Raw genomic sequence first — 21,192 nt, 5'->3', positions numbered from 1 at the left:
AGTCCAAGTCAGTACAGAACCTGGTTGCTACTGGAAGGGGTGTGCACACCTGTGCTGCAGGAGAGAACATGTTCCCTTTCACACAAGGTGATCTGCAAGAGAGCAGAGAAATGAGAAAGCAATCAAAACGAGAGCCATCAGGGGAGAAAAGGAGAAAGAGCAAAAATGTCAAGCAGGGAAGTCAGAGCTGGTAATATGAATTCTGTACACGATGACCTATTCAGTGGTATTTGCAGTGGCAATATTAACCTAAAGGCAAAAAATGCACAACCTCCAGTACTGAAGAAAATAGTAATTTTCATCAGTCTTTTTTAATAAGAAAAAATTGAAATTCCCACCATCCATAGACTAAGAAAATGCCACATCAAATGAGCGGCTGAACACTTTAAACAGTGCTGGAACAGAAAGACTTTCTGCCACATGTAGTTAACAGCAAGGCAGGTATCTGCATGTTTGTAGCAAAGTACATCAGCTATATGAAGAAACTTCAAGTCCTACTCAGACTAAAGTAAACACAAAAATTTTCTATAGTTGCAGTTCTAGGTGCAACAGCACCTAAAAGTCCCGATCAGCCTGAGAAATGCACTTGTTCTCTTAGAGAAACACATTGTAAGATTCTGACATACACGACTCTGCTTTGCTAGTGTGTTTTTTGGTTTTGTTTGTTTGTTTTCTGTTATGGGTGCTGTTTTGTTGTTGTATTTTGGTTTCATTTTTCTTTTGTTTTTTAAACACAAGACCCAAGCGTTGACAGCATGAAGCACACAATCAGCAAGTCCAGCACCTCTCTTTCTGTAAAGAGTTCAAGCTTCCCTAGTGCTTCAACATGAATATTTTCTGTGAGGGATCACAAGGTTACAAAGTATTGAGTCTCTTGTTACAAGAATCTGCTGGTTTTGCAATGCTAGGTTACACATCTGGTATGTTTAAAGGTAAATGCTTATGCAGCTTGTAAATACGTGTTGAAAGCATGTCCTTGCTAGAGTGCCTACAGTGTTCTTTGCCTTATCTTGGGCACTGCAGATGCTGGATTCAATTCCAGTGCAATTCTTGTGACTGATGTGGCATCAGTCATGGGGGTGCTGGTAGAAAAGACTGATATACAAATTAGTGTGTAACACCTCAGTGCACTGACCAAGGTCTAAGAACATCCATTGCTGAGAACTACTGCCTCATTTCTGGAACTCTTCCATTTCTGAAAGGGCTAATGAATAACACCATTTCTCTAAAGGCCACCTTAATGCTCCTACAATCCTTTGTAAAATACCACTAAGTTACAGTAAAGACAGATCACCTGCTCTAACAGCAACAGCTTGTGAACACATATATTTAGAGAAATGAGCATTATCATTGAGGTTTGTACGCAGAAAAGTATGTACATAGGGAGAAAGGGATTTGCAAGCTTGATAAATCAGCTGAAACAGGAACACACCTAAGGAGGAATGGAGAGAAACAAGAGATATGATACCTGGGCAAAGCAGGAGTCCAGTATGGGGAGACAACAGTAGAGATGCTTATAGGGAAAAGTTTCCTATGTGGGAACAGAACAGACTTTTGCTCCTGAGAGGACAAATGAAAAAAACAACTATTTACTCAAAAGGCTGCCAATGATGCTGGAGAGGAAATTCAGTTAGCCATTTTGAGGACAGCAGCTTTCGTCAAGTGAAGAAGACATAAAACAGACTATCAGGAATTAAAAAGAGCCAGAGAGCAGAGTGCTCACCCATCCGTTGTAAAGGCAGAGAAGAGAGAGAAGACAGGGTTGTGGCCAAATGAAGTGTCAATGGGGACTGAAGTGATGTGAGAAGCAAGTGTGGCAAGAGATGCATATCATATCATAAGACAGCACAACTGAGAATAACAAAGAGGAAGCACGATGGTGATTGGGACAGGGATAAGGACAGAAATGAAAAAGGGAAATGAAATCTGTCATGGTAAGACGTACGGTAAAAGGATCAGTTCTTACAGCAAGGTTTTGTATAATCCATGTCAACAAACTGCAGTGGCACTGATGGCCTCTGCGTGAAGGCACTGGCACTTTTATCTAGCGGTTCTTCTGACTTCCCTCTATTCTCAGCATTGTGCAAACATATATACATTTATATCTTTCCTAGCCCTGCCCTTCTCACATCCCCTTTTCGCTAAAATCTCCTTGCTCTTCTTCTAACAAAACTGCTGGGCCTGTTCAGCTTCCAGTGCTGCAAGTCCTTCGACAGTGAAGAATACGCTGGTTTATCACTACCAGGTCTTACCAAATGTAAACTCTGTAGATAAAGGGGTTGAAAGATCTTAAAGAATAGCCAAAAAACATTTCCACTTTTGGGTGAGCCAGGGAATTCACTCCTCATTGAGCTGGCTGCTCCCAAGGAGACTCTGTAGGATGAAGCAGTAAAGGCAACACAAGGAGCAAATTAATTAGCAACTGTCCCTTAAAACTTAAGACCCAACTAGAGAAAACTCAGACAATACTACTTCTTCTGTAGTCTTGGCTATTCTGACAAAAACTGTTCCTCTAAACTGCCCGTGAAAACAAGTCCTATGCCACATACCCAGCTATCAGCTGCCAATAGCTGGAATATCTTCAGGATTTTCGCAGTCCTTAGCAAGCTCTGGCAGGACAACAGCGAAGTGCCTACACACAAAGTTCAGTGCCAGCCCAGGGTTCATGGAGTCCCTGTTGGCATAGCCTTCTGCCCATGGTATTCAAAACTCAATTAATCTTTGAGAGGTGGCTGTATGAAAATAGGGCCCCATTTCACATGAAAATATGTGTCCTTTGTGTCTCCAAGTCAAATTTGTTTTCCGAGAAAAGCTACTTTACAGTGCCAGCCACCGCACTGCAGAGTCATTACAGAAAGAGGAGAACTGGAAACTTCGCCATGCTTTTTCATTAATAATGGTAATCTAGACTCGGGCCAGTCTAAACTCAACTTTCTGCTACCCTGTTTCCCTGAAAATAAGGCAGGGTCTTATATTAATTTTTGCTCCAAAAGATGCTTATTTTTTTACGTGTATAGCTGCCTGGACACTATTTAAATGGACTTTTTAAATGAACTGTAACTAGGGCTTATTTTTAGAGTAGGGCTTCTATTTCAAGCATCCTCAAAAATAATGAAACTTAGGGCTTATTTTCAGGGTAGATCTTATTGTCAGGGAAACAGTATCATCGGGAGAGACAGAAAGACACTGATTTTCCAAATCTAGTTTGATGTGTGCCGCAGCAGCCAGTCTTTGACTGTAACAGATAAGTAAAACAGAACCTATTTCCACACAACAGCTCTCACTTTTAAAAGAACTCAACTATTTTACATAGTTCAAGAACAGTAAAAAATGAGTAGAGATTGGAAGCAAATGGACACATATATTTCACAAAAAATGTGCAAGTTTTGATGAGAAATGATGTAATATATCCCCAGAGTTACTAAAAAATAGCCTTTTATTTTTATAGCACAAATGGTGCCCCTGGTAGAGCTTGTGCAGAGTCTCTGCACTAATCTTAAATGATATTTTGTGTCTATGAGTTAAAACATACCAATCATACCCCAGTTTGCAATCTGTGTATAAATACCATCATAGATTCTAACTATGTCAATAAACGCCCTGGGAGTCATACGTTAACATCACATTAGTGTAAATCCACTACAACTCATTTCGCATTGTTCTGGGATCAACATCTTTCAGTGATTTTTCCTCCCTTCTCTCTCTCTCTCCTTTGACTGTAGCACAGGCTTTTGCAGCCATTCCTTTTTTGTTTGAAAAGCAACAGATACAAAAGTACACATAAGAAATTATTTCTGCTTCCACCTGGTAAATTAACATTTTTTTTTTGTTAAAGTGCACAGGTTTTTAAAGAAATATTCATATCCCTCACAGGTTTTCCTGCTACATTTCCTAAGAGCATACTTTTAAAGAAACAGAACTTTATTAACAATATTTGGATAAATTAACAAGCCCCTGTCAAAAAGACTTTATGTGGCTTACAGATAACTCCATTCTGGTAGGACAAGTTCAATAAGTGTGAAGAAATCACTACTAAAAAAAGCAAACAAATTTTCTTCAATCAGAGAAATCTTGCGGGTTTTTTTTAAGAGATGGAGGGAAATTATTTGCTGGTATGTCTAAAAAATTGAACTGCTTTTCATAGAATCATAGAATCATTTTGGGTGGAAGAGACCCTCAATATCATCAAGGCCAACCATAACCATAACTCTAGTGCTAAACCGTGTCCCTAAGAACCTCGTCTACGCGTCTTTTAAACACCTCCAGGGATGGTGACTCCACCACTTCCCTGGGCAGCCTGTTCCAATGCCTGACAACCCTTGCCATGAAGAATTTTTTCCTAATATCCAATCTAAACCTCTCCTGGCACAATTTGAGGCCATTTCCTCTTGTCCTCTCACTTGCCGCTAAGGAGAAGAGACCAACACCCTCCATGCTACAACCTCCTTTCAGGTATTTGTAGACAGCAATAAGGTCTCCCCCTCAGCCTCCTTTTCTCCAGGCTAAACAGCCCCAGCTCCCTCAGCTGCTCCTCATCAGACTTGTGCTCCAGTCCATCAGCTTCATCACTCTCCTCTGCACTCTCTCTAGTATTTCAATGCCCTTCTTATGGTGAGGGGCCCAAAACCGAACACAGGATTTGAGATGAGGCCTCACCAGCACCGAGTACAGCGGCACAATCACTTCTCTAGTCCTGCTGGCCACACTACTCCTCATACAAGCCAGGATGTTCTTGGCCTTTTTGGCCACCTGGACACACTACTGACTCATGTTCAGCTGGCTGTCAATCAACACCCCCAGATCCCTCTCTGCCAGGCAGCTTTCTAGCCACTCTTCCCCAAGCCTGTAGCACAGCCTGGGATGGTTGTGACCTCAGCGCAGGGCCCGGCATTTGGCACTTGTTAAACCTCATACAGATGGCCTCAGCCCAATGATCCAGCTGGTCCAGATTCCCCTGTATGGCCTTCCTACCCTCCAGCAGGTCAACACTCCCACCCAGCTTGGTGTCATCTGCAAACTTACTGAGGGTGCACTTGGTCCCCTTGTCCACATCAGTGATAAAGAGATCAAACAGAACTGGCCCCAATACTGAGCCCTGGGGAACACCACTTGTGACCGGCTGCCAACTGGATTTGGCTCCAGTCACCACAACTCTTTGGGCCCAGATATCCAGGCAGTTCTTTATCCAGATAAGAGTACAAACATCCAGGCCACGAGCTGACAGCTTCTCCAGGAGAATGCTGTGAGATACGGTGTCAAAGGCTTTACTGAAGTCTAAGTACACAACATCTACATCCTGTTTTCTGCTATTATTTACTGTTTTCACATTCAGCCTAAAGTGAATTCTACAATTAAAGTTGCGATTGACAGAATCACATGTTCACAGCTCTCCTCATTCTATCACCCAAGCTTTGTCCTGGTCATTAACAGCAAACCTACTAAGCCACAGACACTCCACCTGCCCAACACTACCACCCGATTGTGCCTGCACATTCACCCACCCAGCAACACGGGGTCCCAAGCAGGGACAGCCTAAGTTCCAAGGTGCGGCTGAATTAACCGCAGGTGCCAGCAGCACAGGGGGGTGGGAATTAAGACCATCCTCCTGCCCCGCCATAACCTCCACACAGCCATAGGCCACCAACCTGTCCAAACCGCCCCCACCTCCCGCTTTCCCAGCCTCTTTCCTATTAAATGAGCAAAGCACCCGGGCCGAAACAACTCCCACGATGAGCCAGCACACGGATACGGATCTTCAGTCAGGTTTAGGGCAAATTAATGGCTTTTTTTTTTTTTTTTTTTTTTTACTGTTTTATCCGTCGCTGGCGGGAAGGGCGAGGCAGGCTCCACGGCAGGCGAGCAACGCTTCCAGACAGCGCTTCCCGCCCGGCTGCGGGGCGCTCCGTCCCACCTCCCCGGGTCCTCACTACCCTTCCCCAACGGCCTTCAGGAGAATTAAATCACCGGCCAGCAGCTATAAAATAGTATTTATTCCTGTGTATTTGCGGGAAGGCGCTGTGTGCCTTGCCGGGTCGCTGCGGGGGCAGCGCTGCCTGCCCCTCTCCTCGCCCCCCACCACTCGGCAACCTCCTCCCCGGAGGCTGGGGGGGCGGGGGGCGTCCCTGCTTAAGAAACACGAAAAAAAAAGTCCTAAAATTTTCAATTCAGGAGCGCGAGAAGTTCGCCAAGAGACGGACGCCAGCGAGAAACGCCGGGGCGAAGCTCTTTCCCTTTCCACCTCGTAGCCTTTCACGCGGTAACAGAGAAACTTTGGTTTACAAAATGCAGAATACTTTGATTTACACCCTCCGGCACTCTCCCGGGGTTGGGCAGCCGACAACCTCACGGTCCCCTCCCGTCTACACCGAACGCCCCGTCCCGCCACCCGCCCCTCACGACATGGCGGCCGCTCCCCCCTCACAGCCGGCGCCGAGCGGCGGACGAAGCGGGCGGCGGCCCAGCGACCCTCCTCCGCCCCTGGCCCTTCCCCCGCACTCACCGCAGCGGCCAAGGGAAGGGGGCGAGGGGAGGAGCGGGGCGGCGGCCGGCCCACGGCTGCTTCCCTCTGGCCCGCCGGGAAGGAGCTCCCGCCCCACGCTGGGTTCCTCCCGCCCCACACACGGTCGCTCCCGCCCCCGGCTCCTCCCCACGCAGGCATGGCGGAAGGGCTCTTCTGCCTCACGAACATCGCCTTTCGCTGCCCACACCGGAATGGCAGAAGGCTTCCTTCCCCGAGAGAGCTGCCGGGGGTCCCACCTTGGGGCAGGAGGCCTTCCCTCGGCCCTCAGGAGCTTCCACCATTCTCCTCAACAGGAGGCATCAAGTACCCTCTAGCAATTCTCCCCAAGGGGCAGAAATTCCATCAGAATATTATTTTTTTCTTCTCACACGAGTAAAATAACCCCCCTTAAAAGTCCAAAAGGGTAAAGCAAAAGAAGTGGTGCTGATCTTGAGGAGTGTGTTCATGCATCAAGCTTTGCCCTCCGTACTGAAAGTATACCATTAAAAATGCAAATAGCCCATGGAAGTTTCAGTTAACGTTCCCACATCACCAGCTCTTGCTGACATAAGCACCACAGATATTCTTGAAGCATGCCTTGAACAGAACAGGGAGATGTTTGGTAATTGCAGTTTTATTCAACCAGACTAGACAGTGCTAATACAGAAAGTACCATGTTTTACTGTGGTCACCATGTCCAGCTCTAGAAATCAGCATAAGACATCAGGACAGCACCTCTACAGGCACAAGAGCAGTTTACAGAAAAATTTTGTGCAGAGAAGGCATAAGTCTGTTACTTTGTCATCATTTATCTAAGTAGTCACTCAGTGACACTGATTGTATCTTACACCCCACTGTACAGAAGACAAAATTCAGTGATTTGAGATATTCCAGATTGTAAGTTTTTCCTTGTCCCCCACAGACTAACTACAGGGGTTGCCAAGTACCATGAAGATAAGTACTCTAAACCTTACAAGAGCTTCCAGTTTTGCAGGAGATGTTAAAGCTGTGGAAAAAGAGAGGCCAAGTATGTCCATCTGGAGTTTGACAAACAAAACCATGAAACAAACGCACTAGGACTCACAGGAGACTTCCTGATTTCACTGGACACAAGACCGAAGATGATCAAAAAGGTCATTTAAAAAAACCTTGGGATTATCCAGCTAAAATGAATTCTTTAAAACCTGTTGGTTGTACCTAACCAGATCACTTATGACGATTACTAGACATAGATAGGAGTCGTCCATTATGCTCTGAATGAGATCCTTTCCTGAATGTTGTCTTCATGCCTGGGTTGCCTTTTGGACTAATACTTAATAACATGGAGATAGTTAAAAAAAATATTTATCTTTCTTTGGTAACTATATATACAGAAACAAGAACACCATAGCTTCAGATAGGTTGGGCTTCAAACCATTAAGAGAAGCAGCAGAGGGAAAAAGTTTAGTTTTGGTTTAGAGTTTTGAGTCTACTTTGCATCTAACAAATCTTTGAAATTCTTGACAATTGCGTATACAACATTTAAGAACAAAGGGCCTGATCCTGCGGCCCTTATTCCTATGGAGGCCAATACTCATTAAGATGGCCTTTTAAAAAGGTCAGTAAACAGGACATGAAGCACAGATTTTCATGCAGCACTGCATGACAATTACAGAAAGATAATTTCTAAATCTGCAGAAACTTCAGCAGGTACTCAAGCTATACATACAAAGCAAAGAAATTACCAATGTCAGTGTGCCTTCAGAGTGCAAATTGTGTCTAATGATTTACTGTAGATGCACAGCAAACTCATCTTCTCTTGATAAATAAAGAAACTGCTGATCAGCACAGTGAGGAGAGGTATCTAAATCAAGGTGAATGGCCAAGCAAGTGCAGAGGTATTCTATGCAGACTTTATTTTCTTTGCTTTAATAGCAGCTTCAATCTCTTCCATGATTGGTACCAGCCCTGCATAGTTATTCGTTTCAATAGCTTCTAAGTTCTTCTGATAGTCAGCTGGCAAGCCATTCTGTTTTGCACCCATGCAGATAACCTATAATCAAAAGGGGAAAAAACAAAAAAACAAAAAGTCTTCAATAATAGTATTAGGAAGGACAGACCCCTCCAAACATTTACACGTACAGAAAGAACCACTTAAGGTAACAAAAGCATTCATCCCAAATAATGCTATTGGTACCTAAAGACAGCAAAAAGCTTCTGAAAGACCACTGAAGACCTTAATGGTGTCAACAAAATTCCTCTGGAAAGGCTTGTAACTACCAAGGCATACCCCTAAGATCCTGACATGTTACTAATGTGCACAAGACTGTACCATTACGCTGTTGTTCAGTTATTCCATTATTTCTTCCAGCAAGGATGAAAACTTTTTATGCCTTCAGCCAGCCTTAGTATCACATCTGAGTGAGAAGCAGCATATATTATTGAAGTTATTTTAAAAACTAAGCTGTTCAAATCCAAAGCACAACGGTGAGTACCTAGACAGGTTATAGGAATAACAGTAACAGATACTTAGCTTAGTGAAAATGCAGAGATTCCTTACAGTTTGTTACTGCAGCTTTCCTTATACATACAAAATAAACTTAAGTATTGGTGCAAGAAAAAAAAGAAGTGCCATTGAGGGGAAAGGAGACACCAGCAAGCTCCCATATCAAAATTAATAGATAAATACATAGATTTTAAAAGCTGATGCTATTGTAAATATTCTTTTATGCATTCAACAGCCAGGAAATTCAAGGATGAAGTGTCTAGAAAGGATGAACTTTGCCACAAAAAGTACACAAAAGTAGATGGATGTAGATCACTGTATGCCAATGCAGTCACCTGTACTAAATTTTCACCCCTCCTGCCTGGTTAACTTGAAGAAATAAAAGCTGGGGGCAGGGGTGAAGAAGAGAACTGAAAACTGACCCTGACAACAGCAGGAGGGAACGTCCAGCTAGATAAAGTTGCCAATATCAGAGGTCTGCCATTACAGCACAGTAGTGAGAGCTGACACACAGCAGCAGACTATGTATTAACTCCCTGAAAAGCCACGAAAGATCTGTCCTGACAGGATGCGGCTTGGCAGGGAGGAGGTTTGTGAAGCAGCAGAGCCTGCCTTCTAAGCAAGCTTTGTTTTCAGAAGTCCTGCAGCAGCTGGCCTTAGCTGTCCCCCTGGAAGCTGAGTCAGAGTGAGTTCCTCAGGTAAGAGAAGGTGGTGCACTTGGGATTTAACAAGATCAAGCCCATTTGCTTTTGGCTGAAAAAGTCAACATGTTCCAGTGATGTCTATCTGGAATTGCTAATAGCTGCACAATTCCAGACACGCAGTCATGCTGCCTGAGGCTGGGACCTGCATCGGATCTCACAAGCTAAGCAGGTCAGGCCTGCTGCGTGACTGGATCATGTGTCTCTACAGAGTCAGCATGCTGCAGAAGGGTGTTGAAACACTTCTGCCTCGCCAGCCTTCAAGTGGGAACCCTGCAGCACTCTGCAATAAGTCCTGTGATGCACTGACCATGCATCTGATCATAGAACATCCTGAGTTGGAAGGGACCCACAAGGATCATTGAGTCCAACTCCTGTCCCCGCATATGACAACCCCACAGTTCACACCATGTGTCTGAGGGCATTGTCCAGTCTCCTCTTGAACACTGTCAGGCTTGGGGCCGTGACACCTCCCTGGGGAGCCTGTTCCAGTGCTCCACCACCCTCTGGGGGAAGAACCTTTTCCTCATGTCCAACTTAAACCTCCCCTGGCACATCTTCCTGCCATTCCCTCAGGTTCTGTCATTGGTCACCAGAGAGAAGGGATCAGCACCTGCCCCTCCTCTTCCTGATAAAAGAAGGCAGTTGGACTCTTGTATTAAATGATGGTAAGATACTTCATTAGACAATAGGGATAATCTGTGCCCTTGAGACTACAAGCCGGGTGCTGTATTCTCCCCCCAGGAGCTTTCCTCTGTCCTTTTAGTGGAGTACATTACTTTTTCAAACAGAGAACTGCTGCATCTATGTAATGAACATCCTTCAGAAATCCTTGCATCCATCATAACTAATTCACAAGTTAAACGGAGGCTTCATGTAAGGCATAACTAAGCCAAAAAATGAAACTGATCTAGTAGGCCTTTAAGAGCTAGCAATCTTATGTGGGCATAACACTATTACATTGCACAAGGGTTAAGTTATACCTTTACATTAGAGTTTCTCATGCCTTCCATCCACTGTAAATAATGTACGTTTAAAATATAACAGAACTACTGCATTATATATTTCTGCTATAAATATATAAAAATATATAAATATATAAAAAATTACAGTGATGCAACACCTACCTTTTTATACTGAGGAGAAGGGGGACCACAGACATAGTCCTTCATCTGGTAGCTTCGACAGGTCAGTACCTTTCCTGCGTCAGTGTGGACATTAACTTCTATTGGGACATAAATGCCACCTTCAACTCCCTCTTGCCTGTAAAGGGCATATATTTCTTTCATGCCACATAACTCATGCATCTTTCAAACAAACTGTGCAATTACACATATGCATTTATTATAACAGAATTCAAGACAGGACACTGGTCTATGCTGTTAACAGTCAAAGAAAATAAAGCAAAACATATTCCTGCCCTTTTTGTGCAAGCTTGTTTCATATCAAAAAGTTTCTAAAGAAGCAGCAGCATTCACTTCTATCATTTCAGGTCTGTAAGATAGGTGACTAGTGGTTAACTTGCAAAGTTAGAGAATACTCCTTGTGAATTAATTACTGTGCAAGTCTGGTAATCTGCAAGAGAAACATAACCAAGATTATCAGAGTTAATGAACCAGGCACATATTCATTACCTTCCTCTCAGATAATGAACAATTGCAAAGTTTTATCTCACCCATTGTGTTACATTTGAATAAGGGGAAACTCACACAACTCTTCCAGTGTACATTCCAATGAATAATCCAAGACACCCTTTCATTTGCGTAAGACAGCAACAATAAGCCAGATCAGGGCAAAACCTTTTTTTTTTTTTTTTTTTTTTTAATTAGCACAATCATGCTGTCTTAGGAAAACAAAACCAAACTCAAAACCAAGGCTACTTATTGTCTTTGACCATTAGCATTTAGCCACCAATTACAGTCTGAGGAAATAGTAAGAAGTAAACGACAAGCTTAAGCAACACAAGACAGACTTTATAGCACAATTAACTTTAGACACAAGTCACCATGTGGGTTTAAATGCTGCTTGTCAGGACATAATTTTGACAACTTTCCTTCAAAGACTTACTACCATTTCAAGCTATTTAATGTACAAAACACAGGCCACATTAGATGAGTAACTAGGTTAAGTGCAAATATAGACTGCAGGCTAACTGCAGATTCAAGGCCAACAAACTGCAAAATAAGGCACACAGGTGTGTAAGAGCAAGAAAAGTGTTCCAGTTAAGTAACATCCATTGCTAGGATATATGAGGAAAAGTCATGATTTAATCTGTAACATAGAGATTTGTGAAGTACAGAGGACAAAAAAAACCCAATAATCTATGAGACAGCACCAAAAATGCATTTGAACCCAAAAAGAACAGCCATCTAAGCAAAAGATTCCCCTCCCATATTTGTTTTCTATAATTATGTTGTTTTATTTGTATTTCAACTAATTACATGCAGCATCAATTACACATTCCTTTCTCTGCTTCTGGATAAGAAAGCACAGACTTCTTTATCCAGATTGGGAGAAAAAAAGGCAGCGGGGAAGGGCAAGTAGTAATTTATTTTTTTTTTTTTTTTTAATGATACCTGGAAATTCCAGGAAATAACTTGGTTGAGAATTTACAAATATATGTGCTTCTGCACAGCTAAAGAATCCCAAGCTCTTTAGCAGGAACACATGCAAGCTCTTTTGAGTTGGTTAGGAGCAATCCTTAGGAGAAAACTATCGACTATCATTATAAAAGCCAAAAACACATCCTGTTTCCTTCCATTTCCAGTCCACCTTCATGGTATCAATGAGGCAGCTGGGAAAAAAAAGCAATCTTTAATGCTAGTGACTGTCCTGCTGGTTTTGGTGATGGTACAGCACTTAAGGCCCTAGCATCTCAGCCAGCACTAAAGTTTATCCCCTATCAAACAAATGCCAGGGATCCACAATTCTATAGTACATAAACAACACTTTTAGAAGACAATATACAAAATGCTGTCCCCATAGAGGGGACATGAAGTGTTACTATGAAAGCTACCAGATAGGATTTTTATACTTCTGAGGTTTACACTTTAGGAAAGAATGGCAAATCAGGAGATTTCAGTAAAGGTCAGCAGAAAAGGGACCAAGAGGTAAGTCCTAGTATAAGCAACAGAGGAGGTAAAGCAGGGACATGTGAAGCTCTCCCCAACCAGAAGCATACCAGCTAGATGCCCTCCTGCTGGGACTAACATTCCCAACCAGGACCTGAGAGTGCTGAGCGTGCCCATTCCCACGATGTGCTAAAAGAACTTGGGCAACAGTTTCTGTTGTGTTTCAGGTTCACTGTAGGCAATGAAAAGCAAGTTGTAACTTCAAGTTTCATGGCCAAGGTTATAAGGACATGTCTACACAGCACAGTGCAGCCATAACCAAGATCGCAACAGTACCAGAGGCAGAAGAAGTGTACTAATGTAATGCTTTCAATGGGCTTAATATGCCCTGCTTCCTTAGCCTCAGTAGCCCAGATTCCTACTGGAATTAATTGACAGTGATGAACTGCCCTGAACAAAGGATCCTTGTGTACCAGAAGCACCAAGTTGTGCAGGCACATCCCAGAAGCTGCACTAAACCTGACACCAGCCAAAATCTTGGAAAATAAGTTCTAAATCCTGCCTTAGACCATGCAAGAAGTTCTGCTACTCCTTGATTTATTTACCCAGCTGGTCCTCCAGACTTCAGCCTGGGAACAACTTGCTCAGGTTGCCTAAAACCTGTCTTAATTATCGGGCACAGGCAGAACATTTTCCATCATGCATTGTGGTGGTGCAGACGGCCTCTCCCATTCAGAGAGGAAAAAAAATACCCAAAACAAAAAACCAAGCACCCCAGCTCCCTGCTTGGATCTACCTTAAGTTCACAGAAGTTTGAATCCTCGGAAGAGAAGACATGCAAAACAACCTCTTCAAAAGGTCCCTTTGCCTATATTAAAGACCTCCTTCTCTTCTGCAAAGTCTTGTCCTCAATCCCTTCCTTTTCCACTACAACTGGAGTTTACAGATGTATAAAGACAAACTGATGTCAGTCTCAAGGGAAACTCTCCCTAAAGCAACAGGAAAAGTGTCACAGGACAAATAGCTTGGAAACAAAGCCATTTTAATCACAAATGTGTTAGAAGTCAATACATGTACTGTGAAGTGAAATGCACATATTAAAATTCAAAGCATCTTGATTTCAATGCCAAAGCTTCCACACAGCTCTTTACCAAAAGGTAACTGCTACTTTTCAATTGTTCCCTAATATAGTAGAAGACAGCAAAAGTTAAGTCACCTACTTATCCAGTGAACTTAAATTGCTAGTGTTCATTTTCCACACTATTCCCCATACTTCATCTCCAGGGCTCTGAACAATGGTAGCTGTACCTCCATGCCAGACAGAACTTGTCCTGCCTTGATGATGGCCAAACTCGAGCTTAAAATCCTGCAAATGAAACCAAGGCAGAGAATCAGTTTTCACTTCAGATCAAGGGCCGTTGGCTATTCTTTACATGGAAAGGGCAGCTAAAGGAGAGGCTGCAAGTAGTCAGCTGGGCCCACAGAAGGAATGGACAGGCAGGAACTGATCCAGGTCCCACCTCAGATGGGGCTGAAGTCAGCCTCTTCCACCTCACCATGAGAAATGACAGCCCTGGGACAAAGGGAAGGGAAGTCTGACAGAAAGCACGACTGACAAAAGTCTTGGTTTGCAGAGACCTGGATCAACATACAAACCCCTTAGTAGTCTGGCCTAAACATTAGCTGATAATTTCTAGGGATAAGAAAGCAGAGGTAGCCCTTTCTCAAGAGTAACACACATACCCAGTTCTGCAGTAAATACAGCAGTGCTGAAGATAAGTCAGCTTGACTTTTGTCCAAGTTGGCAGTGATGGAATCACTGATGGGCTTGCCATTAGACAGGCTGAAGGGCCCTTGGCTGAGGTGTACTGTGAAGGAGGGACCTGATTACTGCCTTCTTCTTGTTCCTCAAAAGACAAGCCTGCCTGGTGCCCGTTCCTTTGCAGCTTTTAGTGCTGTTATAAGACTCAAATGCTACCATGCAGAATCCAGGAAAATAGTTAGCCGCAAAGAAGCCTATAAGATAGTGAGCATTGGGTCTTGTCCGCATGTGCTAATACAACTGCCCAATTATAAAGTAACATCCTCTGTATTTTCCAGTGTTTTGTGCCATCTCATCACTCAACTGGCACATTCTTGGGTACTTTTTTAAGCCAAGGCGTATGCCTCCTTGAGTGAGCTTACTCAGGTGTTTTCAAGGTAAAACATCATTTACAAGAAAAAGAGATATTTGATTTCTAAAGTAATGTCAAATACTACTATATAAGCAAAAGAGAACAACAGGTTCTTGCACTCTTCCAGTGTGATTTCCCATCTGACTCGATACACTCAGTTTCCACTCTAACTTGTTAGCCAATTTGTGGATCCTTGCCTTGCAGTAGAGAAGGGAAAAACAAAACAAAACAAACAGCTTTAAGGAAGGCTACCTGCTTAACCACAAGAACAAAACCTGGAAAAGGCAAAAAGAATTAAAAACTACAAGAAAAATAAAACCCAAACCTATACAACCCCACAGCTTTACTTATTTCTCATAATCACCCTCTTCAAGCCGTAATTTTGATTTGAAATATATGTGTGTACATATTAATACTCACTTTCTGAGACACGTTACCTTCTTGTAATTTGTCCAGATATGGGGAACAGGCTGCTAAAGGTGAGTGGTTGGAAGCTTACAGACAGAAAAACAGCACTGGCAAAGCCATACTGTTTACTCCATCAATAGAATCACCTTCCTTCCCCATAAAATATCCCTCATTAAACTAATTTCATTAGAAAAAAAAGTTTACTTAGACATACTAGTCATCAACCATTCCACAACCTGCTGCACAACAGCTTTGCAATGTTCAGGTCACTGGATTACTGCATGAGGAGAACTGTGGACTAGACCCTGCAGACAGTCAAGCCTAAGCATGTTGCAGACAAGTAAACAGTCCAGTTGAGTCACAGACTGAAGCTACAGATGTGGATGTGAGCTTGCAGGGCACCTCCAAGGAAATAATCCTGTGGAGCCAAGTGTGTTCACATCAACCTAGTATTAAAAAAGAAACCAAAACAAAACAGCAACAGAGACTGCACAGAAACAGCACGGTTAGCTCCAGCTCTGGAAGCAGGAACCCTGTTAGGCCATGCGGGCAACTGCAGCCAGCATGCTAGATACAGTCTTAGATCAAGAGTGTGGTCTTTGGCCCTTCTTCTAAGTAGCACCGTAATACCCTTTCTGTGATTGTTACACATCCCATTTCTTACAGCTTTTGATTGAAGATCAACAGAGCTTTAAAAAATAAAAAGAGAGGATTTAATATTCTCATTTAGCATTTAAAGTACTCTGTTTATAGCCTTTTTTCCTTTTTTTTTTTTTTTAAGCACACGTGGTACTACCATAGAGCAATCACCAGAAATCAGCTCCAACCTCAGTGTGCTTCATTCCTCCCAAGGATCAGTGATCTCCCAGCTTGAAGCAAGGGAGCACAGCAGTCGGTCAAAGGCCGGCTGGCACCTGACTGACAGCTCCTCAACAGCCAACCTGCAGCGCGGCCAAAAACACTTACTGCCTAACCTGAAAAATCTACCTGAAACCCAAAAGGGGGGGCTGATGCAGAAGGCTTTCTTTTATTCATAGGTATGTATGCAATACTACTGCCCTTCTCACCTCTGAGGTCTGATCCTGCAAGGTGCTGGGCTCTCAGCACATCCAGCTCCTCAGTGGCATCTGTAATTGCCTCACACTTTACGTGAGCAGGCCTCAGTTGCCAGGTTGCTGGAACCCAAGAGACGCCAACCACCTGACTGCAGGGATTTTATTAATTACAAGGTTTTGGAACACCCTCACACACTCTAATGTAGGTCGTCTCCTTCCAGTTACCCCAAGAGAACCTTCAAGTCATCCTTAAGTGGTATCAATCAATGTTCTGCTCCTCCAAGGATCCTTCCAGTTGCACAGATGTCAACAGCTTGATGACCATGAGCTCATATTTCCAAGTCTACATCAAAGCCAAGTTGATATACAAATATTTAAGAACCCCAGGTGTGGCAGAACTGCTGGGCGCAGCAAGGTGTCCGCTGCAGCTGTGCAGCACGGGGTGAAAGCTTCCGTCCCACCTGGCACACGGTGTGGGGAGGGCTTCTCACTTGTAACCACTGTCACAAAGGGCAAGCAGGAATTTAGGTTTTTTTTTTTAATGAAGCATCATCCTTTCAAGACTGCCAGAAACCTGCCCCATAAACCCAACTAAGCACCTGCTACTTACACTTTCAGGTTCGCAACCCTTCACACATCTCAATTGGCAGCCTTACAAACTTGGTTAAACCCAGTAAGATAAACCCCACAGAGGTGGGACTATTATAACTTGTTTGGGGTTTTTTTTGGCAAAGGGCGGCCCAGACAGCAGGCCCCGACTGTCCCCACGCCGCGGCACCAAGGATGACGGGGACCCCCCCCCGCCCGAACCGTGCCCCTGCCGCCCCGCCACCGGTAGGAAGGACAGGCCAGCGGGGTTGGGGCAGCAGAGCCAGGCCCACACACGACCCCACCTGGGCAAGCGGACTCCCACGGGCTGCCTCCTCCCACCCGCGGCACCGCCGCCCCGGGCTCCCCCGCACGCACCTGCAGGCGCGCCACGGCGCAGAGCGCCGCCGAAGGGCTGCTCAGCAGCAGCCGCTCCCGCAGCAGGTTGCTGCCGTACGCGTAGTACAGGAAACAGCCGCCATCCCGCGTTTCCGTCCCGCCACCGGACTCCATCAGCCCCGCTGCACCGCCCCTTTAACATCCCCCTCCCGCTCGGCGGCCGCCTGGGCGGCGCCTCCGAGCGGAGCCGCTCGCCATTGGCGAGTCGCTTGAGCGCTACTTCCGCCGCTCCGTGAGCGCTCACATCTCCCCGCGCTGTGACGTAGCAGCGGTGGGAATGCTGTCGGCATTACGTCACGCGGGGTCGTGACATAAGCAAGGTGCGTTCGTCATGGCCGGGAGCGGGAGCCGGACGCCCTTTCCGCCAGCGCGGGGAGAGTCAGAGACCCCCCGCTAAATTAATAATATTGTAACCATTATAAATAATAATGCAATGCATTTTGCTTGTGAGTATCGTGGCTGCCTCTGAGAGGAATGTAAGCAGTCATGAATTTTAGATTAGTAAAAGGATTTTAGAGTAGTAAAGCAGTTCAGCCTGCCCCAGCCTGGAGCGCTCAGAGCAAGCTGGGCACATGCAAGGGTAAAAGGTGGGAAGATGCAGGTGTGTGGGCAGGCAGACCTGCAGAGCCAGGCGCACAGGCAGTTCCTCTCCTTCCCTGGCATAAGTGATGCGCAAATGAGACAGGAGGAGACCTTACCACTGGCCACCCGTAAGCATAGAATCACAGACTCTTTTGGGTTGAAAGAGGCCTTCAAAGCTCACCTAGTCCAACCTCCCTGCCATGAGCAGGGACATCTTCAACTAGATCAGGTTGCTCAGAGCCCCATCCAGCCTGGCCTTGAATGTCTCCAGGGATGGGGCATCTACCACCTCTCTGGGCAACCTGGGCCAGTGTTTTATCACCTTCATGTAAAACATTTCTTCCTCGTGTCTGAGCCTGAATCTTCCCTCCTTTAGTTTAAAACCATTACCCCTTTTTCTATCACAACAGGCCCTGCTAAAAAGTCTGTCCCCATCTTTCTTACAGGCCTCTTCTAAGTACTGAAAGGCTGCAATAAGTTCTCCCCGAAGCCTTCTCCAGGCTGAACAACCCCAACTCTCTCAGCCTGTCCTCACAGCAGAGCTGTTGCAGCCCTCTGATCATCTTGGTGGCCTCCTCTGAACCCACTCCAACAGGTCCATGTCTTTCCTGTACTGAGGGCTCCAGAGCTGGATGCAGGACTCCAGGTGGAGTCTCACCAGTGTGAAGAAGCAATAAGCCACTGAAGTAATATGTGCATATATATACCTGTGTGTGTGTACATATAAAAGCCCACATTGGTATCCTGAGCAGAGACAGCCCACGCAGGATTGAGCACAGGATCCCTGGCAGCACAGCGCCCAGCCTCTCTGCAAACATCTTCGCACATGCAAGGGAAAGCAGCAAGCAGGAGAGCTAATAAGCATCCTCCTTCCTTTGATTGCATGTGCAGTGCTTCATTTGAATCCCTGCTTTAGTTTTCCTGATGCAGGCGTGGGCAAAGTCAGATTCATCATAAAACACACAAAGTGATAAATGTGAGTCTGATCCTTCCTGACAAGCAGTTTTCTATTTTTAGTTTTGTTGTTTGTTTTGGGGCTGATGTTTTGATTTGTTTTTTCTTCTTATGTAGCAATAAATATTTTAGGGCGAGAGGGAACCATCATGTTCACTTGTTACACGGGTCATAGGATTATACAGCAATACTCCCTCAGTCTTGCTCCTTGAGACAGCGAGCAGCTAAACAGCAGATTTTGAAAATCTGCTTCTGGTATCTGCTTTTAGTCCCCTTTCCCTGAGGAAATGCAAACTCTGCAAGGAGAAGTTTGTCTCACTGCTCCTCCAGCAGCTGCTGGACCACTGGCTAATTTCAATCAGAGGTGACAGAAAGCAAGAGCCTTCAGAGATAACCAAGTTTCTGCTGCTTTCAAGAAAACAGTCAGAGATGGCTGTGGGATGGTGGGGATTCCCACACGAGAGGCTTCTGGAGGGCCCCCAGCTTTTGACTAAAGCTCACAGCTTTGTGTACCCCAAAATCAGCCAGCCCCAGGGAGCAAACCTGCCGGAGGGCATTGGTGTGTGCTGAACCGCCCGTCTGGGTTTGCTGTGAGCTCTCCCTCGTGAGCTGAGGTTGACATTTCCTTCTGAACGGAAGAAATCTTATGTAGGAATTGGAATGAAGCACGTAGCAATTGTTAGCTTTTTCATCTCAAAACAACCTTCTAAAAAGAAATCCCTACACAGCCTTTCATAACACTTCTTACATTATTGAAACTTTGGACATTCTGAAAAAAAATTCCATTTTTTTTCTTGACACTCAGAGTTTCAACAACTGTTTTGGTGATTTTTCACTCAAAACCCATGTATATTTTGAACAAGGGGAAACTCTTAAGCTTGTGTTCTTTTTCATGCTATTCAAATCAAGACTTTAAATGTTACAAAGTCAGATGATTGACAAATGAGGAAACTGAGTGCCTGATCTCATAGCTGGGTTTATGCACGTGAAAACCTTGGTTAGCAAAATTACAGTTAAACTTATGGGACAAGAATTAATTTAAAACACTGCCACTTTCAATTCTAAGTACTTAATCACTCAAAAAGGCATTTTCAAATTAAAATACGTTGAGGTTTCAATTTTTTATACTTTGCACTGAATACCAAGCCTGTTCAATGACCAAAGAGAAGTAGTCAGTATTTCCAGGACCACAGTTTTGGTGTGGGTGGTGTAAGCTGGTTTTACCTATTCCAAATATAGCATAATGCTAATTCAAATGCTGTTGAGATTTATGGCATTTGGATTAATTTTTAGTTTAACTGAGTCAGTCAATTTGCACTCCTGAAGCCCATAATCTAACTCTAGCACTAAACCATGTCCCTAAGAACCTTGTCTATGCATCTTTTAAACACCTCCATGGATGGTGACTCCACCACTTCCCTGGGCAGCCTGTTCCAATGCCTGACAACCCTTTCCATGAAGAATATTTTCCTAATATCCAATCTAAACCTCCCCTGGTGCAACTTGAGGCCATTTCCTCTTGTTGTATCACTTGCTGCTCAGAAGAAGAGACCAACCCCCTCCATGCTACAACCTCCTTTCAGGTATTTGTAGACAGCAATAAGGTCTCCCCTCAGCCTCCTTTTCTCCAGGCTGAACAGCCCCAGTTCCCTCAGCCGCTCCTCATCAGACTTGAGTAGAAACCTGCAGGGCTTCAGTGGTACTACTATAATAGTTTTCACACTTCTGCTGATTCACCACCTTTTCAGGAGACAATTAACTCTCCTGGAGAGGAGGGTGTCAAATGAAACCCTGTTTTTTTCTGGAGTTAAATCAGTTCTGAAATCAAAGGCTATCTCCAGAGCTGCTGAAATGAGACCTGTGGTAACCTGTTTGAAGCTCCAAACAATTTGGAGGCATTGTTTCCCCTTGGATGTAACTACAAAATCTGCGCAGAGTAAGCAGTCAGGAGTATGACTCCTGTTTGGGAGCTTCCCAAACATGAGAGAAAACTCTGGATATCCAAAGCTGTTTGTGCATTGTCCATAGAGGAGATCAACAGGGTTATTTATGCAGAGGAAGCAGGAATTTGTTTCCATCAGGTTTTTATCCCTAGATGCAGTTTATTCCTGAGCATATCCTTCTTAGATTTTTAGGGGCGAAATAAGGAAATTAGGAAAAAATAAGGAATTAGGAAAAAATAAGATGTAGTGGAATATGTTAAATCTGCTGAAGTGTCTGCCAGTCACTCAGTGTGCCTCACCACCACTCCCTCTCTGCCCCATGATTGTCACAGC

General features: G+C 44.4%; 2 protein-coding genes across 7 annotated transcripts in view; both read right to left on the bottom strand.

The window, feature by feature from the left end:
- The window catches only part of NOD1 (nucleotide binding oligomerization domain containing 1), a 31,405-nt gene extending 24,702 nt beyond the window's left edge, over positions 1 to 6,703 (bottom strand). For 3 of the 6 annotated variants that reach the window (XR_010470145.1, XR_010470146.1, XM_065051647.1), the window contains exon 1: positions 6,500 to 6,631. Coding sequence is in view for 1 of the 6 variants with exons in the window: in XM_065051650.1 (XP_064907722.1) it covers positions 6,500 to 6,688 (189 nt within the window). In the remaining 5 variants the exon portion in view is untranslated. The other 3 variants (XM_065051650.1, XM_065051649.1, XM_065051648.1) reach the window with 3 other exon arrangements.
- Positions 6,704 to 7,117: 414 nt separating this feature from the next.
- Positions 7,118 to 17,582, bottom strand: GGCT (gamma-glutamylcyclotransferase). Its single transcript, XM_065051653.1, has 4 exons — positions 17,360 to 17,582; positions 13,977 to 14,122; positions 10,813 to 10,948; positions 7,118 to 8,531 (listed from the first exon to the last, which is right to left on the bottom strand). Exons 1-4 carry the CDS (start codon positions 17,492 to 17,494, stop codon positions 8,382 to 8,384), a joined length of 567 nt encoding a protein of 188 aa, XP_064907725.1. The 5' UTR covers positions 17,495 to 17,582; the 3' UTR covers positions 7,118 to 8,381.
- Positions 17,583 to 21,192: the final 3,610 nt, after the last annotated feature.

This window comes from Columba livia, chromosome 2, assembly GCF_036013475.1.
Source record: "Columba livia isolate bColLiv1 breed racing homer chromosome 2, bColLiv1.pat.W.v2, whole genome shotgun sequence".
Classification (NCBI taxonomy): Eukaryota; Metazoa; Chordata; class Aves; order Columbiformes; family Columbidae; genus Columba; species Columba livia.
This window is presented reverse-complemented; position numbering and strand designations above follow the sequence as displayed.